This window comes from Gobio gobio, assembly GCF_949357685.1.
Source record: "Gobio gobio genome assembly, chromosome: 23".
Lineage (NCBI taxonomy): Eukaryota > Metazoa > Chordata > Actinopteri > Cypriniformes > Gobionidae > Gobio > Gobio gobio.
This window is the reverse complement of record NC_137119.1, coordinates 28,499,188-28,521,187: the sequence shown is the minus strand read 5'-3', so window position 1 is coordinate 28,521,187 and position 22,000 is coordinate 28,499,188. Positions and strand designations below refer to the sequence as shown.

The following is a 22,000-nucleotide window of genomic DNA, read 5'->3' as shown; positions in this document are numbered from 1 at the left end:
GGATTAAAAAAATGGGGTCCATAGTGGATTTAATGAAAGCAAAATAGATATATTGTCAATTGGAATAAATAGTAGAAATAACGAATAAACTGATGATAAGCTTATTTTAATTTAGGTTTTCTTGTAGAGAGGAAATAAAGCATTATATTTCCATAATTCGATGAATAGGTAAAGATAATTATCATATTTACAGATCATATTTCTGAGTGACCCTATTGATTAACTAGTCTTTGTGTCTTTGACAAATGCACTGCGCTTCTTTCACCTGTTCGTCTACGATGAGCCGCACAGATTTAACTCCGCCCTCTTTAATTGATTGACAAGCATGCCAGCCAATCCCATGCGTCATACCGGAAGAAGCGGAAGTGAATATAGCGCGTGAACGTGTTTTTTTCTGTCAAAGGGAAAGCGTAGAGAGAGAGAGAGAGCGAGAGAGAGAGAGAGAGGGCGACTGGCGCGAGATCAGGGCACGGTCATTCTATTTCTATGGAAACGCTGCACTGACTGACAGAAGTGAGTGGAGGAAAAGGTGGCGGCGATTTTGGATACGTTACGCACGTAACGGATTCCCAGCTTTCTCTCTCAGTGTCAAGAGCGTGGAAACAAACAGGCATAATCTCTTCAAAGTAGCTCAGAATTGTTCTTTTGAATCTGATTCATAAAACAAGCAACGTCCAAAAAGTGAAGATGCCCCTGGCACAACTAGTTGACCCTTGGCGAAAGATGGCAATCGGCAGTGCGGCGAGTGAGGTGAGTGTCCACTGCATATGAAGGTTTATATCACTGACATGTTAATTATAAAAGCGCCACTTCTGTTTTTTGATGTCGTTTCTCTGTCGTTGTTGTACAACCTGTTCCAGATCTTTATCTGTATATCCGATGTTGGAGGATTAGCGGTTATAGAGTATGACCCGTGTTATGTTATGTCTGTGCGTAACGTTAAATGCTTTTAAAATGACCCGTTTTCCAAAGGCCTTTTACATTTGTTTGACTTGTAGTTACTTTGTAAATAGCATATGAGTTCACCTTGTTCACTGTGCTTTGTTAATGGAGACTAAAGTTTTAATGAATGAGACCACATAATGCTCATGAATCCAAGTCTGATTCATGCCGGTGCAGTGATGATGACAGATGAATGATGAATCGGTTCATCTGTGGGAATCTTTGCCTTGTCACTGATGAATTTAATAAGTTTAGTTAACGTGTGTATGTGTGGGCTATTATATATAGGGTCATTGACAAATAAAGCTGCAAAAAAGTTTTGTTTTTTTTAAACTGATGTAATGCATATTTTTAAGTCATGATGAGCAATGCGTTTAAACAAGTTTCAGTTGTTAAATAACATTTCAAAGTGTTTAAATACATTTCTTTACTTTTTTTATATCAGGCGGTGCAACCTACTAGTTGTATGTTCCCCCTGACACGGATAGTGTACCAACCTACCTATACTTGAAATGAGCAGTTTTTACCAGTACCAGTTGAGAGAGAACTAACTTGCAAACCTTTTTCAATTGAGCAGAATCAATTGATCTCTTCTGGATGATGCATTATCATGTTTACTGTTATTACCTTTTTAATTCATAATAAAAAAAAAGCCTGACATTTGAGAAAATTAAAAAACGTTTGTCCAGCAATTTGTATAATCTCAAAAGCTTTAAAATCACTGATGGTTTCAAACCTAAAAGGATGCCATAGTATTTCGTTTTTATCAAGTTTATTTTAGTCAGTTCAACTGTTCGGACAGTTGCACCACCTGACATGTTGGGGGTTTAAGATGACAAAACAAAATATTATGTACTTTTTAAAAGTACTAAAAAATATTTTGGATAAAGTGATATATGTCATGGATTTATACAATTATTTTATTAGGAAATAATGCTTCATGTCATTGACCTACATATACATACATGCATATATTAGCTGTTAACATGCGTTGAGTCATGAGATGAGGCAAATAAAAATAATTAAGAATTAAAATTATTTATATTTTTAGGACCATTCCAGATTATTCTAAAGAGAAATTCTACCTAATCCAAACATGAAAAGGAACATTATGACATCATTTACTCACCCTCGTGTTGTTCCAAACCTGTTTTGCTTTTTAGTGTATGTGTAAAGCACTGATGTTGAGCAGAATGACAATGAATGTTGACTGAGGTTGTTCTGCCTAATATCACCTTTGCATGTTTCACAACATTTTATTCATTTTTTATTTTTGAACTCTCCCATTAAAGGGCAACATTTCCCCCTGTAATTGATTTTTATTGGCATTTTTTCTTTTTATGAGGTTGTTTTCCCCTTAACAGGTGTTTCTATCCATTCATGTAATAAACTACATCTATTGAATCAATTAATTGAAACAGTCACTACAGTGTCTAAACACATTACTAGATAGGCCTAGAAGAGAATATGAGATGTATCAAAACAATGTTAGAGAACACATTTTAAATCAAGAACACAAGATTTTTGAAGCAGAATTTGTGTGGCTGAAGGTAATAATAACGTTTAAACATTACGTACTGTAGTCATGAGCCCACATCACTTGACTTTACCATGACTGTTTGCTCTCTCAGAATGAGGTTGATCAGTTTCTTTGCTGAAAATTCAATACCCGACTGTTTTTTTTATTTTTTATTATGATTTGCAAAAGATAAGAGTTTGCATGAGTGTATGCATGCAAATTACTGCAGGTTTATTAGAAAAACTCATTTTCAGTCCAGCCATGTTCTGTCATCTACTGACAAAACAATGTTCAGAAATTACAGCTTCAACCCCATTGATCCACATGTAATAAAGGCTGCCGTAAAACTGCCGGGATGGTATTGTGAAAGAGAGAAAAGAGAGGCAGGTAACAACACAATGTTCCCTTCCAGCCAGCAGATAATCACGGGCCATCCCTCAGTTTCACTCTCGCGCTGTGACAGATCGGCCCGTCTGAGATGCCACCCTGACTAATTAACCCTAAACAGTCAATGACAGCATGTAGGCCCGGTCTAACAAGACGTTCCACCACTATCATTTGGTGCAGAGGAGCAGACGTTCATATTGGCACAAAAGTGTGTGTCTGCTTTAGTAATCAAGGCTTTGTATCGCTCTTAGAAACCGATCCACACTGCGATTATGTTCAATGTAGTCTCAGCCTCAGACGGACTGCCTACAGACCGCCCACAATCAGTTCGATGACTGTCTGATGAGTCATATTTCATTAAAAAAAAGGCACTTGTGAAATTCATACGCCCCAGATCAGATAAACAAAATATTTTTTTAAAGGTACCTGGTTGATGATATGACTATGACCAAAGTTTGTCAGGTCAGTGATTTGTCATGTCAGTTATTATCTGATATTAATGATTTTTCGATTTTATCAGTAGCGGTTGATATTAGATATTTTGTTGTTTATGCTCATTCTAACTTTTACATTTTAATCAGTATTGCCGTGAAGCCTATTTCAATCATGATTTAGTAAGTCATAATTATAACATAGAAGTTGAAATGATATACCAAGATAAAAAAAATGACATTAAAAAGTGACATTTCTCATAATTTAGACTTTGTGGTCATTTAGACTTTTTATGTCAATTAGTATTTCATAATTATGATTTACCAAAACATGATTTATTTCTTATGTTGTGGAAAGTTAATTTTTATCCTCCACTAATTCTCACTCAAAGTTAATTTTTAAAAACACTAATAATTTAATAACACTGTTATTTAATCTTAGGCAAGTCTCAAGATTAATATCCATTTTTCATACTGAAAAGCCTAAATTCACTTATAAATTCAGCATTTAAAAAGACTGAATTTAATCTGTGCAATTTTTTAGACAAAATAATAAAATTTTAATATTGTCAGTTTATTGGGTATTGACCATAACATGAAAATAGTTATCATAAAAACATCAATTAAAGATATTCATCTTTATTTTCTGTAGCACACAAACTATATATTCACTTCAAATTTGTTTTGAGTTTTGAAATGAAGTAACCCAGAGCGTATTACCTTTGGACAAACAGAAATTCAGACCTAAAGTTTATTATGGTATTATCTGACTGACACCTAAAAAACAGAACTTTGGTGGTTGTGGGCTGGTCAGGTGATCTCTTCCTGTTTTTACATTTAAAGTCGTCAGTTCTTGGCTAGAATAAGCAGAAATGTGGACCAAGCATTAGGCTGTTTGTCAAAGGTCTGACTATGCGCTAACGTGTTTGGTGCAGTTCAGACCTTTCACACATTATATATTGTGTTTTCTACTCGCAATAGTTCGTGGGACACTGATTTTCCATATTCACATTTCTCTCACATGACAGACGGAGCCCCATCATGTCTTGGAGGACTCGACAGGAGAAGATGAAAATCTATCATGTCAAGTGAGTGTCATGCCTCCCCCTGCTTCTACATTCTTCGTATGTCCCTCTCTCTCTCTCTCTCTCTCTCTCTCTCTCTTCTTGGTCTACTCAAGCTGTCTATTTCTCAAGCACTTTCTACCTTTTAATCCGTGTCCTTCTCATCTTTTCGTGACATGTCCCCTCATGGGCTTTGATCTCCTTATTTTATAGTTGTTCGGTGTTTTGAAGCACTTGACATTTGTCAAGGAGCTTCTTTTCAAGGATTAAGCCTGGTGGCTCTTCTAAGAAGGTGGTCTGAAATGTCCCTCCATGCACATGTGTGTCTGTAAGGGGAGCTGGTGAGAAATGTTAGCTATTGATCATGTGTTCCCCATAGACGGCAATTGTATCGATTAGTCCTTTGATTGCCGTATGCATGGTGGAGAAGCTGGAAATCCGGCTTGTTACATGGACACCGTTTTACAGTCAAATTGAGTGGCACTGTACAGTCCCATACTCATTGTATTGGGTCCAGAATTCCTGTGCCCCTACTGAAAAGATACCAGCCTAGACAACAAAGTACTCATTGTTTTTGTTTGTGGGAGCGTTTCTGTTTAAGCCGTAATGGTTGTTCTAGTTCAGGAAGGATTCTTCCTACACTCAGATGCCATTAATGAGTTTCCATAACACGCATGTAAAGAGTCCATTATGACATCATGCAGTCTGACCTCATACAGGAAACGACAAAGACTTTTTAGGTCTCCTCTCCCACTAAAACACTCCTCTGTCTTCCTTTCTAGCTTGTGCTGGGAAGCATTGATTTTTAAATGCAGTGCAGATGGACCTATGGATCTTGTTTGCTAAGAAAGCTGGGCCATCAAAAACATTCTCTTGAGTATTTGCCTCTAAACGTCCCCACACATAAGCAAGCACTTAAACGTATAAAGTGTCTGAAAGCTACTTCTTTGCAAATGTTGTGATAGACGTAGGTTAGATGCACACTGTTTCTTTTGTCTTCACACTTGTGTTTGGCCTTGTATTGGAGAATCTCATGTAAATCTCTCTACATACTGTATTTTAAATATGTTTTTCAGACATTACACTGTGTCCCATGGAAGCTTGTTTCCATTAGGCTGCGTGTCCACCAAAGCGTTTTTCACGCAGCTGGCTGGCATATTCAATTGTTTTCCATGGGAGCGCCATGAGCATATCATGGCGCTGAGCGAGTATTTCACGCTCTGCATTTTTTACTGGTCGCCGAGAGTTGAAGAATGTTCAACTTTGAGTAAAACGCAGCACTCATCACTATCACTTTTCACCCAGCCGTCCAATCACAGTGAAGGAGGGGCGGGACAAATACAACACCGACCAACCACCACATTCTGTTTGTACAACGTCAACAGATGACAACAAGCAATATAATAACGGAACAAAATAAAATTTAAAACAAGAGCCAGAGCAAATACTTTACATTGTATCAGCATTTTTATATAGAATCAATACAGAAACAAACTATCTGTGAAATGAGATACTAGTAACACTTCCGCGGATATTCCGTATCATAACAAGCAAAGAGTCTCAACTGAAAAAAACGCTGCACTGCCAAAATGCTCTCAAGTGCCCACAACGAGACGGTTTCAGCAGAACGCTTAGCGTTTTCAGCTGGATAAAAACGCTTTGGTGGACACATCTCGCAATTCTGACTTTTTTCTCGCAATTGTGATAAGATTCCAGCGACAAGCAATTTGTTAATTGTTTGTCCACACTAGAGCCGATTAAAATGTCGCAATTTTAAATCAAACACCCACACAATCTCATTCCTAAATTACAACAATTTGCCTGTGTCTATTAAACATTTGACAAAATGTCAGATAATTCAGATCTGCGTTGGCGCTGCCACTTAGAGAAAGCCGTTGTCATGTATAGAAACAGCTTTACAGTCTGTTCTGTGTTACAAATATTCATATTATCAAGTACTGGGATAAAAGTTTATAGTTCAGATATAAACACTGATGCTGACAGTAACGATCAAAATAAAGTAAATCACCTTTTGAAAGTAACTTGACGCTTCAAATAACGATTGTATTAATTACATCGTTACACAACCAAGTGGCTTAAAAATGTATGCCATTGATTCATTCAAGAGATTCATTCAAAAAGGGCGATTCGTCCAGTAATAAAACAAGTGATGTATTTATGAGTCATTGAATCATTCATTCAAACTGTTTTGTTTTTTGTTTTGTTTTTATGATTCAAATTAATTAAAGCTACACTGTGTGATATTTCCCCCCATCTAGTGGTGAAAAGGTATCTGACCATCCAGAGAATTTTTGTTTCTGTTCCTCTCAATTCCGATTTCGTTTTAACTCCTACGGTGGCCGATTTAGTCCAAGATTAACATGGCTTCCAGTTCGACCTCGTCCACATTCGACACGGTGCCATCGAGTGTTAAAACGCGAAAGGCGAAGCTTGAATTTACGGGTATGTCCCTCTTTGGCTAATGTACTTTCAAGATGGAGGGGCAACATGGCGACCCGCATTCGAACCCCTCACCCGTATGTATTTTCAATGGCATATTATAAACTTACGAGAATACTTTATTACTTGAAAGAAGTAAATATACATTAATGAGCACATATATTTTTGAAAGAACTAAGTGTTTTTAGCTAAGAATAAACTAAAAAAGTTACACAGTGTAGCTTTAAACATTTTAAGTAGACTGCAGCAATTTACATTTTGTCAGAAACTCTTTACATGCCAAATTACTTATTTTGTTTAGTTATCTATTCTGAACTGAGGGAGAATCGTGATCTCTATTTAAAACAAAAAAATCGTGATTCTAAATTTAACCAGACTCGTGCAGCCAATCAGAAGAGCATGTGGGGGGAGTCTCTCTGCAAGCATACTGCGTTCATAACGAAATGGTGCATAATCAAATTCATAAAAATGTACCATTTTAATTTTAATAAAAATATATACTGGGTGACTGAAACAATCTTTGTCATAGAATTCACATTGAGTTGACAGTTTGCACATTTTTGTTTCATTTTAATTTATTTTCAAGAGGTGAATTATCCATTGCCGCTTTCAGTATGGCTGTAAAGATCATGCAAATGATATTCAATTCATATTCAATTATTTTAACATAATAAGTACATGATATTATCATTGTCATACTTTGTATGTTGATGTTCCAGGCGCAGCCATAGAAACAATTTCTAAAATAGAATTCCCTGTCACTTAACACGTTTCGCTATCGTTGCTATTTAGGACGAAAATTGTAATTTAACATGGAAAAGATACCTTTTAACGCAATTCCTAGTTATATAATTTTTTTTAATAATTTTTTTATTTAAGCTAAATATAATTTTTTTAATTTAAAATTGAAATGCTTTACCACGGTGTGTGTGGGTGATAGAAGAGTACATACGAATATGTCCATCATTGGTCCACAAGTTTAAAGGTCAGCTGTAAATGAATGCGGCTGTATTTGTGTTTTTTGTCTATTTAGTAGACTGTTGTAGTTGTTTTTTATGTCTGTGTATATGTATTCACCTGGACATGTTCCGATTCCTGTGTTTAATGGGGTGTATGAGGGTAAACTGTATTTCAGTAGCGTAATGAGAGTTAATGAGTAGGAGAGTGTGTGAATGCATTAGTCATGTGCTCAATTAAATGGGCTTAAAGCCGCGCTCTTTCTCAGAACGGAAGGAAGGAGTAAAAATGTGTTCGTTATATTTAGTTTGCAATCAGCCACTTAACTTTTTCTGGAAGCCATTTGAGAGTTTATAAACGGGATCATATTTAAATTAATTCCCAAAACACAGATGCAAAACAGTGAATCACTCCAATTAGCAGCTCGATGGCTCCCCCTGGTGAATATGTAAAACTCATGTTAAGGTGATTTCATTTAAAGATGGATGTAAAGCATTGAGCAGACACACTTCCAAAGTGATTGACAAAAACAGTAGTACTAATACAGGTACATTTCCCTGGAGTGAAAGTGGGATTATCTGCATGGAAACAAGTCTTCATAGTTCAGACTTTTTGGTCGCAAGCCAAGGTGTTTATCCACTGCACCACACCACTCCTAGGTACATGCTAGGGAAAATCTACTAGAAAAATGCTGGTTAAAAATGACCGACACATTTTGTACAACCAATGCAACCATATTAGAGAAGAGGAGACATCAGGGAACTATTAAAGGGGACATATTATGCAAAATCCACTTTTATAAGGTGTTTGAACACAGATGTGTGGCCACAGTGTATGTAAACAACCAGCCTATAATGGTAAAAATCCACCCAATACTTTTTTTATAATCCCCATCAATCATTATCAATCTCTATAACATGTTTCATATTTCCCCCTACTCCTACGTAAGAGTAGGGAAACCCCGCCCATGACTGTTGATGAGCTGCACTTTTAGCATAGACACACTGCTGAGTGAGAAGCAAAGAGACCGCCATTTCAGTTTACTCGCTGTATCAGCTAGCTAGAGTATTGTAATGTCTGCGCCAAAAAACATTACAAATGTTCTGTTGTTGGATGAACCAACGAACATAAGAGTCTCATAGACTCCCGGCATCCGAGCCATTGAAGACACCGTGGATGAATTTCATTTTTGAAGGAAATGTGCCGAAGAATGTCGGTAAAATGTTATATTTGTACAAATCATTTTGCGCATGACTGCTTCATCAACGAGGGTCAGTACGATGCTGGATTTGCGAAAAAGTTGTTTCTGAAGGATGTGTCAATACCAACGCTTCGTGCTCTAACTTCATATGCAAAACAAGTAAGGATGGCACTTCATATTTTGTGAATGTTTGCAAATTTCCTTTCTGAATGAGCTTTCTAGAATACTGTACGTCTAGTATGGCTAAACTTACCATAGTCTCTGACAGTATTCACAGAGATTAGAGCCATGTCGTTAGTTTTATCCTGAAAACGCTCACCGTCTGCGTAATTCATAATTGCACATTTTAGGACTGTGCCAGTAAACGTGACAACCACACCATGTGTATATATTTATTTATATATAATATATATATATATATGTGTGTGTGTTGTGTTCACCCCCCCCCACCGCGCCACTGGTAGTTGGTCCATTACCACACGGTCACAACCCTAATACATTTATTATGCATTGCATAGTCAGGTGATGGACTTTTTTACTTTCCACACAAGCACCTAGGGCTGAAGGATTAATAAAAAATAATCGAAACCGCAATTCAGAACCTTTAACCAATGTATTTTTCCCATGTCGGTTATTTGGGTTTTAGTCACGTGACTCCGTTCCATCAGACACATCAAGTGCAGTTTGCAGGCACACAGAGAGATGCAGGAGCAGTTATCTTTGTTTATAGATGCCTAGAATCACTATAGTAACTGCATGTTTTACACCATTTATGCAGGTAAATTAATTGCCGTTCTTATAGCCTACGCACTGCCACACACACACACACACACACACACACACACACACACACACACAGACGGCGCGTGCAATCCCCGAAGCCAGATCGCCTTCACTTTCGTCCTCATAAAGTTTGTCAAGGAAATACGTTTAAAAGCTTGGCAGTTTGTACATTTAAAGCTATTGTGCACTATTCAAAAACAACAATACAGAAAACGTATCCGTTCAGTGCTCAGCTTTTTTCTGTGACACAGAGAACCGTGTCGCGGCTCTGACAACATGCGCGTGCGCCCTGAAGGCAGACCTCTTTCACCTGCGTCCTCACAAACCTTTGTCATTTGTATGTGTTTTAAGGCCTGCCAGTTTGAACATTAAAGCGATTTTAGACCATCAGATGTGTATTATGTTGAACTAATGCCTGATATATTGTGTCAAACGAACACTCAGACAGTAGCTTGCACATCACGTGAAGATCGCGCGCAGAAACTCATTGTCAACACTGTCCTGTGATTTATCTCTAAAGTAGCTTAGAAACTCAACCGTTATAGGCATATATTTTAATACCTTTGAAGTGAGTACAAACCACAGCTTCATAATAGAGACGGTATGAGTAATTCACACAGACAATCACTCTCTCATTAATGCATTCAAATAAATGTAATGTAGGCCTATGTGCTAATTTATCTGTATCTGATGTACAACAAACAGAAATCTGCCCCATAGACAATAACTGCTGAAAGTGAACCGTTTCTTTCAAGTATTTTAAAATCACAAAGAAATGCACTTTTTTAGTGCACTTTAGATCCAGCTTTAATAGTAGAAAATATTAACAGTAAAAACCTTATCAGGAACTTACTCAAAAACCTTATGAGGGCAAAAAATGGAAAGCAAAAAAAAAAAAATCGTTCATTAATCATAATCGAGGTAAAATGGTCAATTAATCGAGGTTTTTATTTTTGGTCAAATCGTTACAGCCCTACAAGCACCTATACAACAATTTATAGATTAACATGACGGTGCATGCTAGTGGATGAGTTAAATCAACATAACTCCACAACAATTACTGTTATGTTTTACTAAATGTATACACTAACCATTCAGAAACGTCCAGGTGCAGTCGAAAAGCTGGAACCTTTGAGTCTCTCCATCAGTGTCCGACTCCGGTTCAAACATGTAAGGCTGCACTCCACAACTGGTTATTTCTGACATTTTGGCTGTGTGAGATTAATTGTGTTGTTGATGTTGTATCAAAAGCAGGGAGGGGGGCAGGGAGCAGCAACTCATTTGCATTTAAAGGGACACACACAAAAACAGTGTGTTTTTGCTCACTCAAATAGGGGCAAATTTGACAAGCTATAATAAATGATCTGTGAGGTATTTTGAGCTGAAACTTCAGACACATTCTGGGGAAATCAGAGACTTATATTACATCTTGTTACATTACACCTTTAAGCACTCCACTCATAGAGCACACAAATGGCCAGAGTGATTTTCCCATAATTCAAAATGAGTTGAAATGCTCATGGTCTTAGCAACTTTCCCATCATCCGGTAACTACGATCCGTCGTCTACCCTGGTGCCGTGATCAGACCCTGACACTGATGTACTGTATGTGTCCAGCATCATCCATGTCTATGAGCGGGGCGTGTGTGGTGTGTCGCTTGTTTGTGCTAATGTTTGGCTATGTCTCCAGATCTCTCTGGCAGATGGTATTTAATCTTCTCTGGCCATCTGGACTGACTTTCTCTCGCTTTGCGGACACCCACTCTTGCCTCTTTTTACCTCTCTCTCCCTCTCTCTCTCTATCCATCTCTGTCTTTTACTGCAGTCATTTGTGTGAGAGAGTGCCGAGACATCATGCCGTCTTTTATCTACTCTGACTCACTCTTCCAGCATGGCCCTGTACACCTGATTCACATAACTTGCCTGACTGTGGTTAAGTAACAAATCCGGCTTAAAAATGACTCAGAGCATTTTAATTTGCTGCAGAATCCGTTATTAGCAAGGACCACTATTACTATTGTTTGAATGATACCTCATGCAGTTACAGAGAAGTGTGATTATTAAAGGGTTAGTTCACACAAAAACCCTTCCAAATCATTAATACATTCATTCATCTATGAAACACAGATACAAACACGGTTCAAAATGTTCATAAAGAAATTGTAAATAGGAATCGTGCAGTTTAATCCAAGACTTCTGAAGAGACACGATCGCTTTATTTGATGAACAGATCTAATTTAGGCTTTTATTCACACAAACATTCATCAATAAACACCTATAACACTCAAATATGGTAAAGAGAGGCTCAAACCGTAGTTGCTTGATGCGTGAGAACAAACCCTATTGGTTCTTGCTGAAGCTCAAATGTGCACTCACATCGGGGTGAGTAAATGATGACACAGTTTTCATTTTCAGGTGAAATTATCTTTTAAGGCGTGGTAACAGCAAAATTTTGCAGGCAAAAAGTCTGTTGTCCAGTGTCAGAAATATAATGATGCTTTGTCACTTTAAAACCAAGCAGCATTCTATTGGTCAGTGTGGAGAATTTGCAGGACAAACTTGAACCCAATGTGAAATCTGTGTGGGCAAATGTTTTGACCTTAAACACAATTCCACAATTACTATAATTTCACAGAGCAATGATAAATGTGACCACAGCTTTACTTTTCAGAGTGATTGGACATAGGATTTCGCTTGACGAATGATACAAACAACACAACTTTTCGCTATTTTGATGTGAAATTAGGGCTTTTGCGGCAAAGGAATTTCCCTTGTGTGGGCTATTATATTTATAACAGTTCTGATTCTCGTAATTCTTTGCAAATATTATTGACAGGGATAACAAAGAGAGGAAACGATGGGCAAAATGGGGAAATGGGATCAGGACATTACTCGGACCAGGCTTATCATGACATGCATATGAGCACCATTGTTTTATGTGTTTTGTCTAGTGCTGGGAATCGATTAATTTTTTTAAAACGAATTAATAAAATAAAAAAATTCTGTAATTAATCACGATTAATCGCAAGTTTTTAATATTTTATGTTTTTAATATTTTCATATTGTAATAATTTCAGTTACTCTCCAAATTAACGAAGAAACAATTTAAAGACAGTATATTTTAAAGATGTGTTGTAATTAGGGATGGGGCTGATCCGATCCAGTATCGGGACCGATACCAACTTAATTCACATATCGGATTTGCGGAGAAATCCGATACCCATGATGAGCCATGTCTGCGCTTTCCAAAAGTGATTCCCGCCGGCTTGTCTGCTAGCTGGCTGCAAACTATGGAATGGATTTCCTGATGGGAAGCGCGGCTCAATGAGACACAGAGTTATGAGACACGCCCCACTCAGGAAATCCATTCCGCAGTTTGCAGCAAGATAGCATTGAGCAGCATTGAGCAGCATTGTGGCTAGTAAGCCAACATGTCAGCTGTGTGGAAATACTTCACACTGGAAACACCGCAGAGCAAGACAATGTTTGCAAAACCGTAATTCAGAGAGGTGGAAGCTCCCTCGCGTCGTACAACACAACGAACGCAATCAAACATTTAAAAAAGCAGACAAGGGCTTGACATTGACAATCGCCATCTGCGTGTGTATTTCGGCTGTGTAACACTCACACCAGCCACTTTGAACTTATTATGGTCTTCTCAAAAGCCATCTGTTATAATCACGTTGCGCATTAAAACCAATCACACCGGTTTATATTGAGTTTATGAATATAATAATCAGAGGCGTTCAGATTAGCGTAGTTTTGTTCAGAGCGCGCGCGGCTTTCACTCTCGCTGAAATCTACACTCAAAGCAGAGATAAACGTGCAATGCACGCAGGAGATTCATTCAACATACAGTGATTGACAGTTTTTGTTATATTTCAGCACCGAAAATAGTTTCAAACAAAACACAGCAGAACCACAGCGCATCTGATATGACTGGCATTAGGCTGGCCTGACGTTCGCGAATTTAGGGACCGTCTCTAAAGTTACATATAACACTGGTAGGCAATACACGTTTCTAACTTAAATGGCATTTGAAGAGAATGACTTAGTCATAAAACTGACTGTAAAGTGTTCATCTTCTAGGTGTTAGGTATGATGCACACCTTTTGGATTTTTGATATTTAATCAAATAAACTGTCAAATCATATGAAAATATATGCTTTATTTCACTAGAATCCTGTATGGGCTCTTACACAAAATATGCTAGATTTAAATGTCATAGCTGATAGAACACTGATGAGAATATTGCTTGAGAAAATATTTACAGATATAATATTAGAGATTTATGCATTATGCATTGCCATTGACGACGGCCATTATAAGGAAGGAAATCCCACAGAATCTAGCTTAAAAAAGTGCTTAGAGCTGCTTGATTTATTTTTTATTTGTTGATTTTCAAATATAAATTGATAACCGTGATAATTTGGGTCACTATTATGTTCATATCATACTTGCCTGTTGAGTGGAGTTTATGTCAGCATCATATAAAATCAACAATAATGATAATAATAATATTAAAGCAAACACAGCTCTGGTATCGGAATAATATCGGTATCGGCCGATATCCAAATTCAGGTATCGGGATCGGATCGGAAGTGAAAAAATGTGGATCGGTGCATCCCTAGTTGTAATGGCATTTTTTTTAGGAATGAAGGCCAGTATCACTGATACTAATGTCTCTATGAAACATTAATGACATTACATTACAGTATAACTGAAAGCTCCCAATTTCAACATTTATTGGGCTTTAAAAAACAACTTTTAATTTAAGTGCACTTAAAACAATCTTTACATAAACCCAAAATAATAAATTTTATTTTCAGGTCTTCCCTGTTAGAAATGTAATAGTTATCAAACACCTTTCTTAACTGCATAAATAATAAATTAAATATAGATTAATCCTCATTAAAGCTACAATTTTCTCTGTTCCCGTTGTTCCTTGATGAACATTAATGACAGGCATCATCAGTGCTCCTGTCACTTTAAGAACAGCCACAGCCGAACATGACTCGGATCTCACGCGCTGTCCCGCGCATCTCATTTCCTCACAACTCTTTAAGTTCATTTAAGACGTTATTTAACTAATTTAAGACTCCTAATATGAGAATACTCAAAATTCTCTGTTGTTGTTGTTATTGTTTGTTAAAGAGCAAAAGAGAACTCGATGTGAGCAGGAGACGTGTGTGTGTGTGTGTGTGTGTGTGTGTGTGTGTGTGTGTGTGTGTGTGTGTGTGTGTGTGTGTGTGTGTGTGTGTGTGTGTGTGTGTGTGTGTGTGTGTGTGTGTGTGTGTGTGTGTGTGTGTGTGTGTGTGTGTGTGTGTGTGTGTGTGTGTGTGTGTGTGTGTGTGTGTGTGTGTGTGTGTGTGTGTGTGTGTGTGTGTGTGTGTGTGTGTGTGTGTGTGTGTGTGTGTGTGTGTGTGTGTGTGTGTGTGTGTGTGTGTGTGTGTGTGTGTGTGTGTGTGTGTGTGTGTGTGTGTGTGTGTGTGTGTGTGTGTGTGTGTGTGTGTGTGTGTGTGTGTGTGTGTGTGTGTGTGTGTGTGTGTGTGTGTGTGTGTGTGTGTGTGTGTGTGTGTGTGTGTGTGTGTGTGTGTGTGTGTGTGTCAGAGTGTCCCTCGATTAGCTGACATGAGATGCAGCCACACAGACAGGACATTGACTTACAGCGCATTCTTTTGTGTCTTGTCGCGCTTTGAAGCATTTACATGAATAGGAGCGTGATCATATAATGTAACACTAGGCAAAAATGAATATAAAAACGTACGCTGCGTTATTTGCGTTAAATATTTTTAATGCGTTAAGCTGAAAAAATGAATCGCCCGCATTAACGCGTTAATTTGCCCAGCCCTAGTTTTGTTGCATTTTTAGTAGACTGTAAGCACAAGCTATAGAATGTATTTTTGTTTTCAAGACAAATTCGATCTCATTACAGAGTATATTGAGTCCACTGTATGTATTAATATTACAATATTTATGTAAACCTTTGGCTTTTTCAGGTTTAATTTTATTGCACTACTGTGTTCCTTGTTTCCCACCAAAATCAGTCCATCCATTTTCAGAAATGGGTCATGCAGGAATTGGTATAAAATACTCATAATACCCTTTGAATTGATTAACAAGATGTTTACTGTTTACTGACAGAGCTTTTAAGACCCGTTTACACATGATGCTGATGGCGTGACCAGGCGATGATTCAGTCACAATCCCTCCCCACCCCATCCTCCATTACAGCGCCATCGTGATGGGTCACAGCTGGTGACTTACAGTCCTTTAATGCTTGAGGATCAATAGAGCTTGCTGGGAGCGATGGCCCTCTCTGCCTATTCACTGGGTCTGTGGATCCATACATCTATGTGCGTTACACACACACACACACACACACACACACACACACACACACACACACACAGAGGTTATGCTGGGTAATGCCATTAATTCTCACTAAAGGTTTCCTGTGGATCTCTCATTGTGAAGCTCTTTCCTCTAACGTCCCACATAACCTGGACACAAAAGCGGTGTGACGACAGTCTGTATGTGTAAGAGAGCAAGAGTGGGTGTGTGTCAGAGACGTGGCTTGTGACTTCGCAGCGATCCGAGACCCTCGGAATCCGTGTTAAACTCTGCTCTTTGTTCCAGGCTGAATAAGTGTGGGAGAGTTGATTCATCTTCATTCCTTAAGGACAGGCTCTCATTAGCACGGTAGATTCAGAGCCTCAAAAGTGGGGTGGGGGATCGGTCAGGACCCAGAATGTCTTCTGTTTCTCAGGTGATGATGAGGGGGCACGAGTCTACAGGGTTCAACAGCAATAAGGATTTTTTTTTCTCCTTGCCCTACCTTTGATAAATGACCATATACATTTTTAGCAACATATATTTATGTACGATGAGGAAAAAAAATATTTTATATATTAGTGGTGGGCATAGATACATTTTTAATGGCTCATTTGAATTCTGCCGAAGGCATTCAGAATATGTGTGCTCGTAAGAAATCGTTTGTCTTTTTGTAGTTTGAATAATAAATAACTTCTGTCCTTTTAAGACCTGACGCACGCTTGGATCCCAAACACTGTTCCTGTGAGCTGGGAACGACTGTTTACGTTAAAACTCACCAAGATGGGCATTGAGACATTTTTTAGTGTATTTGACCATTAATAAGCTGGAAAAAGGAGCTCATTTTTGCACTTTTTGTATGTCAGAGGCGGCTTTATTACTGTATGTGTATGCGCTTCAGATGTGAGCGCGAAATCTGTGGGAATTAGTAGAATTAACTAGGGGTGGGCGATATAGCCTCAAAATTATATCACGATATTTCAAGAATATTTGTGATAACGATATTTATGACGATATGGAAAAAAAATATATGGAACAAAGTTTTATTGGTTATTGCAGCTGGTAGGCAGCAGCATTTATTAGTGCAAACAAAACCATAACATAACATTTTAGTTTAACAATAACTAATGTAATTTATGCCATGGTCTGTCTGAATATTTGATTCTGATTGGCTGGAAGGTGTGCAATAAAATCATTTCATGCACCGGTAGTTCCAAGTCAGAAGAATCCTCATTCTATATTAATGCGCTGTTTTCATTTCAGGTGTGTAGACGGAGCACTGTAATTGGTTTAAAAGTCCGAATTAAAATGCTGCATATAAACACTGCTTTCATAAGGATACACTAATATTTCTGAAGTGTAAAACTTTTTATTTTGTAACAAGTTATGAAGATAATGTTGGAATAATGACACAAACATAGCCTGGCTACGCCATCTCATCTGACAGCGTTTGCCCCAGGCACTTTCTACTTCAACTGCGCCTGACAGAAGAATTTATTTTTCAAAGGTGTTTCTTATACTCTGACAGGTGTTGTTGTTGTGCACGCTAGGGAACGTAAATGCGTCGCTATATCATTGATATCTCGATATGACACTTTTTTTTTTATCATGTAAAAATTTATACCGGTATTATCGTGGACGGTATGATAGGGCACACCCCAGGAATTAACGTTACGTGCAACCCCGCGCAAAATTCTGACCGGTCACACCAATACGAACATGCTGTCATGAGGAAAAATCCAGCAGCCATGTTCAGAGGGACTGAATGAGGCGGGCGCGTGTCAACTCACTGTCATCATAGCTTGCGTAGTATAGACCCAGCTCCCAACCCAACTTTGAGAATTAGATTAACGACGATATTTTTATCGCCAGATAAGAGTCTCACGTTAACGCAGCACGTTAACGCCGATAACGGCCAACCACATATATATACATACACGCACACGCACACGCACACACGCACACGCACACACGCACACACACATACATACATACACTACCGTTCAAAACTTTTCAGGTCAGTAAGATTTTCTTTTTTGTGAAGAACGCTGTAGGAAAAGGCAAAGGCAAAAAAATATTTAATATATTACAAAGGAAGGATTTCTATTTAAATTAAATCCTGTTCTTTTGAACTTACTGTTCATCAAAGAATCCTGAAAAACTTTTTTTTTTTTTTAATCATGGTTCATCAAAAATATTAGGCAGCACAACTATTTTCAGCATTGATAATAATATAAAATGTTTCTTGAGCAGTAAATCAGCATATTAAAATAATTTCTGAAGGATCATGTGACACTGAAGACTGGAGTAATGATGCTGAAAATTCAGCTTTGATAATAGAAAACATTTTTAATATTTCAATATATTACTGTTTTTACTGTATTTTTGAGACTTCTTTCCGAGGCAGAAATCTTACTTTCCCCAAACATTTGAACATAGTTCAATATCATAATATAATAAAATATAAAGTTTTTTACCAATACATCTGTATGCATCAGGTGAAAAGAAATGATCTCATATTCTAATCTTATATTGATGTTTTTTTATTATTTTATTGCAGTAATAGTTGGATGGCTCCGATGTAAAAAATAATGGCATATGGTGCTAACATCTTTAAACTCAGTATAGTTTAGTTACCTAGTATCTAGTTACATGGATATAATCAAACAAATGTAAGATAGCTTGAACGGAAGTACTATTTCAATATATAGGGCAATGATATCTCCATCAAGTGGTCTGAAACTCTCTCGCATTGACTCTGATCCATTGGGCCATTCTTATCATTAAGTCCTGGTCTGCACTGCCAAGATGAGCACATGACAGGGGAATGTGAAAAAACAAGGAAAGTAAAGTGGCAGCCAGAAAGGAAATTGAAGGCAGGGAGAAGCCGTTTTACTAGAGATTGTGGAGGGGGGTGGTTGTTGAAATGTTACTGAGATCCATTAATCTTGTGTCTGCTGGCTTTAATGCAAATGTCTCCTTCACCAGCACTCACTCTGCAGTTAAAACGCCCTCCATCTCGTATACATCAGTGGCCCTGTGCCACAATGACAATAATTGTGAATGACTCCAGTGAGTGTTTTGATAAGACAGACACGTCTGAGAAGCAGCAGAAGAGAATCGCTGAGAAAATGCTGCTATTTTCTGCAGTGTGCAGTCTGTGCTGTGTCAGGATGAGTAAGTGCATTGCACCGTATGAAGGACACTGTATGTGGAAGTTGATTAGGCATGTCAAAGGCAAGTAAGGCTATGAAATATACCGTTCAAAAGTTTGGGGTCTTCCATTTATCTTTTAAATTTGTTCAAAAATGACTAAGACATTGTTACAAAAGATGTCCATTTCAAATGAAATCTTTTGAACTTTCTATTCATCAAAGAATCCTGAAAAGAAAATGTATCAGTTTCCACAAAAATATGAATCGGCACAACTGTTTTCAACATTGATTATAATAAGAAATGTTACTTGAGCAGCAAATCCGCATATTGCAATGATTTCTGAAGGATCATGTGCCTGAAGACTGGAGTAGTGATTCTGAAAATTAAGCTTTGCCTTCACAGGAATAAATTAAAATACATTAATATATATAAATGTATATGACGACTATATAATACATATACATGTATTAATTTAACAAGTATATGTATTAATTTATCAAATAAATATTTGTTAATTAATTTTATTATATATATTTTAACTTTCATGTATAAAAATGTAGTTTATTGGCAAGTAAGAAATATACGTACAGTATATGATAATATATATAACAAGTATATGTATTAATTTAGTTAATTAATTTATTATTTTATATATATATATATTTGAACTTTTTGCATTTAATGATTTTATATGTAATATATAAATGAAATATAATTCCACATGCATATTTTATGTTAAAATGTACAATATGTTTTCATTTTGCTTGTTATATTATATACTCACCTAAAGGATTATTAGGAATACCTGTTCAATTTCTCATTAATGCAATTATCTAATCAACCAATCACATGGTAGTTGCTTCAATGCATTTAGGGGTGTGGTCCTGGTCAAGACAATCTCCTGAACTCCAAACTGAATGTCAGAATGGGAAAGAAAGGTGATTTAAGCAATTTTGAGCGTGGCATGGTTGTTGGTGCCAGACAGGCCGGTCTGAGTATTTCACAATCTGCTCCGTTACTGGGATTTTCACGCACAACCATTTCTAGGGTTTACAAAGAATGGTGTGAAAAGGGAAAAACATCCAGTATGCGGCAGTCCTGTGGACGTTGATGCTAGAGGTCAGAGGAGAATGGGCCGACTGATTCAAGCTGATAGAAGAGCAACTTTGACTGAAATAACCACTCGTTACAACCGAGGTATGCAGCAAAGCATTTTTGAAGCCACAACACGCACAACCTTGAGGCGGATGGGCTTCAACAGCAGAAGACCCCACCGGGTACCACTCATCTCTACTACAAATAGGAAAAAGAGGCTACAATTTGCACAAGCTCACCAAAATTGGACAGTTGAAGACTGGAAAAATGTTGCCTGGTCTGATGAGTCTCGATTTCTGTTGAGACATTCAGATGGTAGAGTCAGAATTTGGCGTAAACAGAATGAGAACATGGATCCATCATGCCTTGTTACCACTGTGCAGGCTGGTGGTGGTGGTGTAATGGTGTGGAGGATGTTTTTTTGGCACACTTTAGGCCCCTTAGTGCCAATTGGGCATCGTTTAAATGCCACGGCCTACCTGAGCATTGTTTCTGACCATGTCCGTCCCTTTATGACCACCATGTACCCATCCTCTGATGGCTACTTCCAGCAGGATAATGCACCATGTCACAAAGCTCGAATCATTTCAAATTGGTTTCTTGAACATGACAATGAGTTCACTGTACTAAAATGGCCCCCACAGTCACCAGATCTCAACCCAATAGAGCATCTTTGTGATGTGGTGGAACGGGAGCTTCGTGCCCTGGATGTGCATCCCACAAATCTCCATCAACTGCAAGATGCTATCCTATCAATATGGGCCAACATTTCTAAAGAATGCTTTCAGCACCTTGTTGAATCAATGCCACGTAGAATTAAGGCAGTTCTGAAGGCGAAAGGGGGTCAAACACAGTATTAGTATGGTGTTCCTAATAATCCTTTAGGTGAGTGTGTGTGTGTGTGTGTGTGTATATATATCTATATATATATATATATATATGGATATATGGATGGATAGATAGAGATATATACATTTCATTTTTTACTTTCTTGTATAAAAATGTTGCAGAATGTAGTTTATTGGCAAGTAAGAAATATTTATGGCTGGTATTCAGCTACCATTGGCAGGTGTGGAAAAACATTTTGGGCATTTTGGACCCTGTTCTTACATCGTTTCATCTTTGTCCAACTTCATCAGAGTTAGACACTCTGTGCTGTTTATCATTCTCTAACTCAGAGGGAAATGCGACATCAACTGTTTCTCGGAGACGAGAAGGAGACAGGGACGATGTTTTTCCATATTTGAAGGCGTGTTGAGAGGCAGTCTTGGCGCGGTTCCATGCGTGAGAGGAGGATTTTACATCTGAGGTCAGGATCTGAAGGTGATGTAATGCCCTCGTCAGGGTGTCTAACTTCCTGAGAGCTTTCCAAGAACAGGGGGCCGATGGGAGGGTTCCTGCTCTGTCATTCAGCACAGGAAGTCGGGTGAAGCAGATGAAAAAATAACACCCAACTTTGAACTTGATCCGGCGCCACGTGACCTGGTTCAGCCCATGATGATCTGACGTAGACTGAATCTCAGCTGGAAAAGTTCTGCCATTTAAGATTTTTTTTTGGTCAACGTCTCGCTCATTTTAAATGCTGTTTGACATTTTAACAGCACATTTGTGTTTAAAAGGGCCCCACGCATAAATGTTTTGTCCCAGACAAATTCATTTTAGCGTTTGCCAT

At 37.9% G+C, this 22,000-nt stretch overlaps 1 protein-coding gene across 2 annotated transcripts in view; it reads left to right on the top strand.

Annotated features, from left to right (window-relative positions):
- The first annotated feature begins 352 nt into the window (after nt 1-352).
- Nucleotides 353-22,000, top strand: part of rps6ka3b (ribosomal protein S6 kinase, polypeptide 3b) — a 56,283-nt gene continuing 34,635 nt past the window's right edge. The window contains exons 1-2 of one of the 2 annotated variants that reach the window (XM_079806616.1): nt 353-750; nt 4,308-4,367. In XM_079806616.1, coding sequence (XP_079662742.1) covers nt 688-750; nt 4,308-4,367 — 123 coding nt within the window. In that variant the 5' untranslated portion in view covers nt 353-687. The remainder of the gene's footprint in view (nt 751-4,307; nt 4,368-22,000) is intronic. The other variant, XM_079806617.1, reaches the window with a different exon arrangement.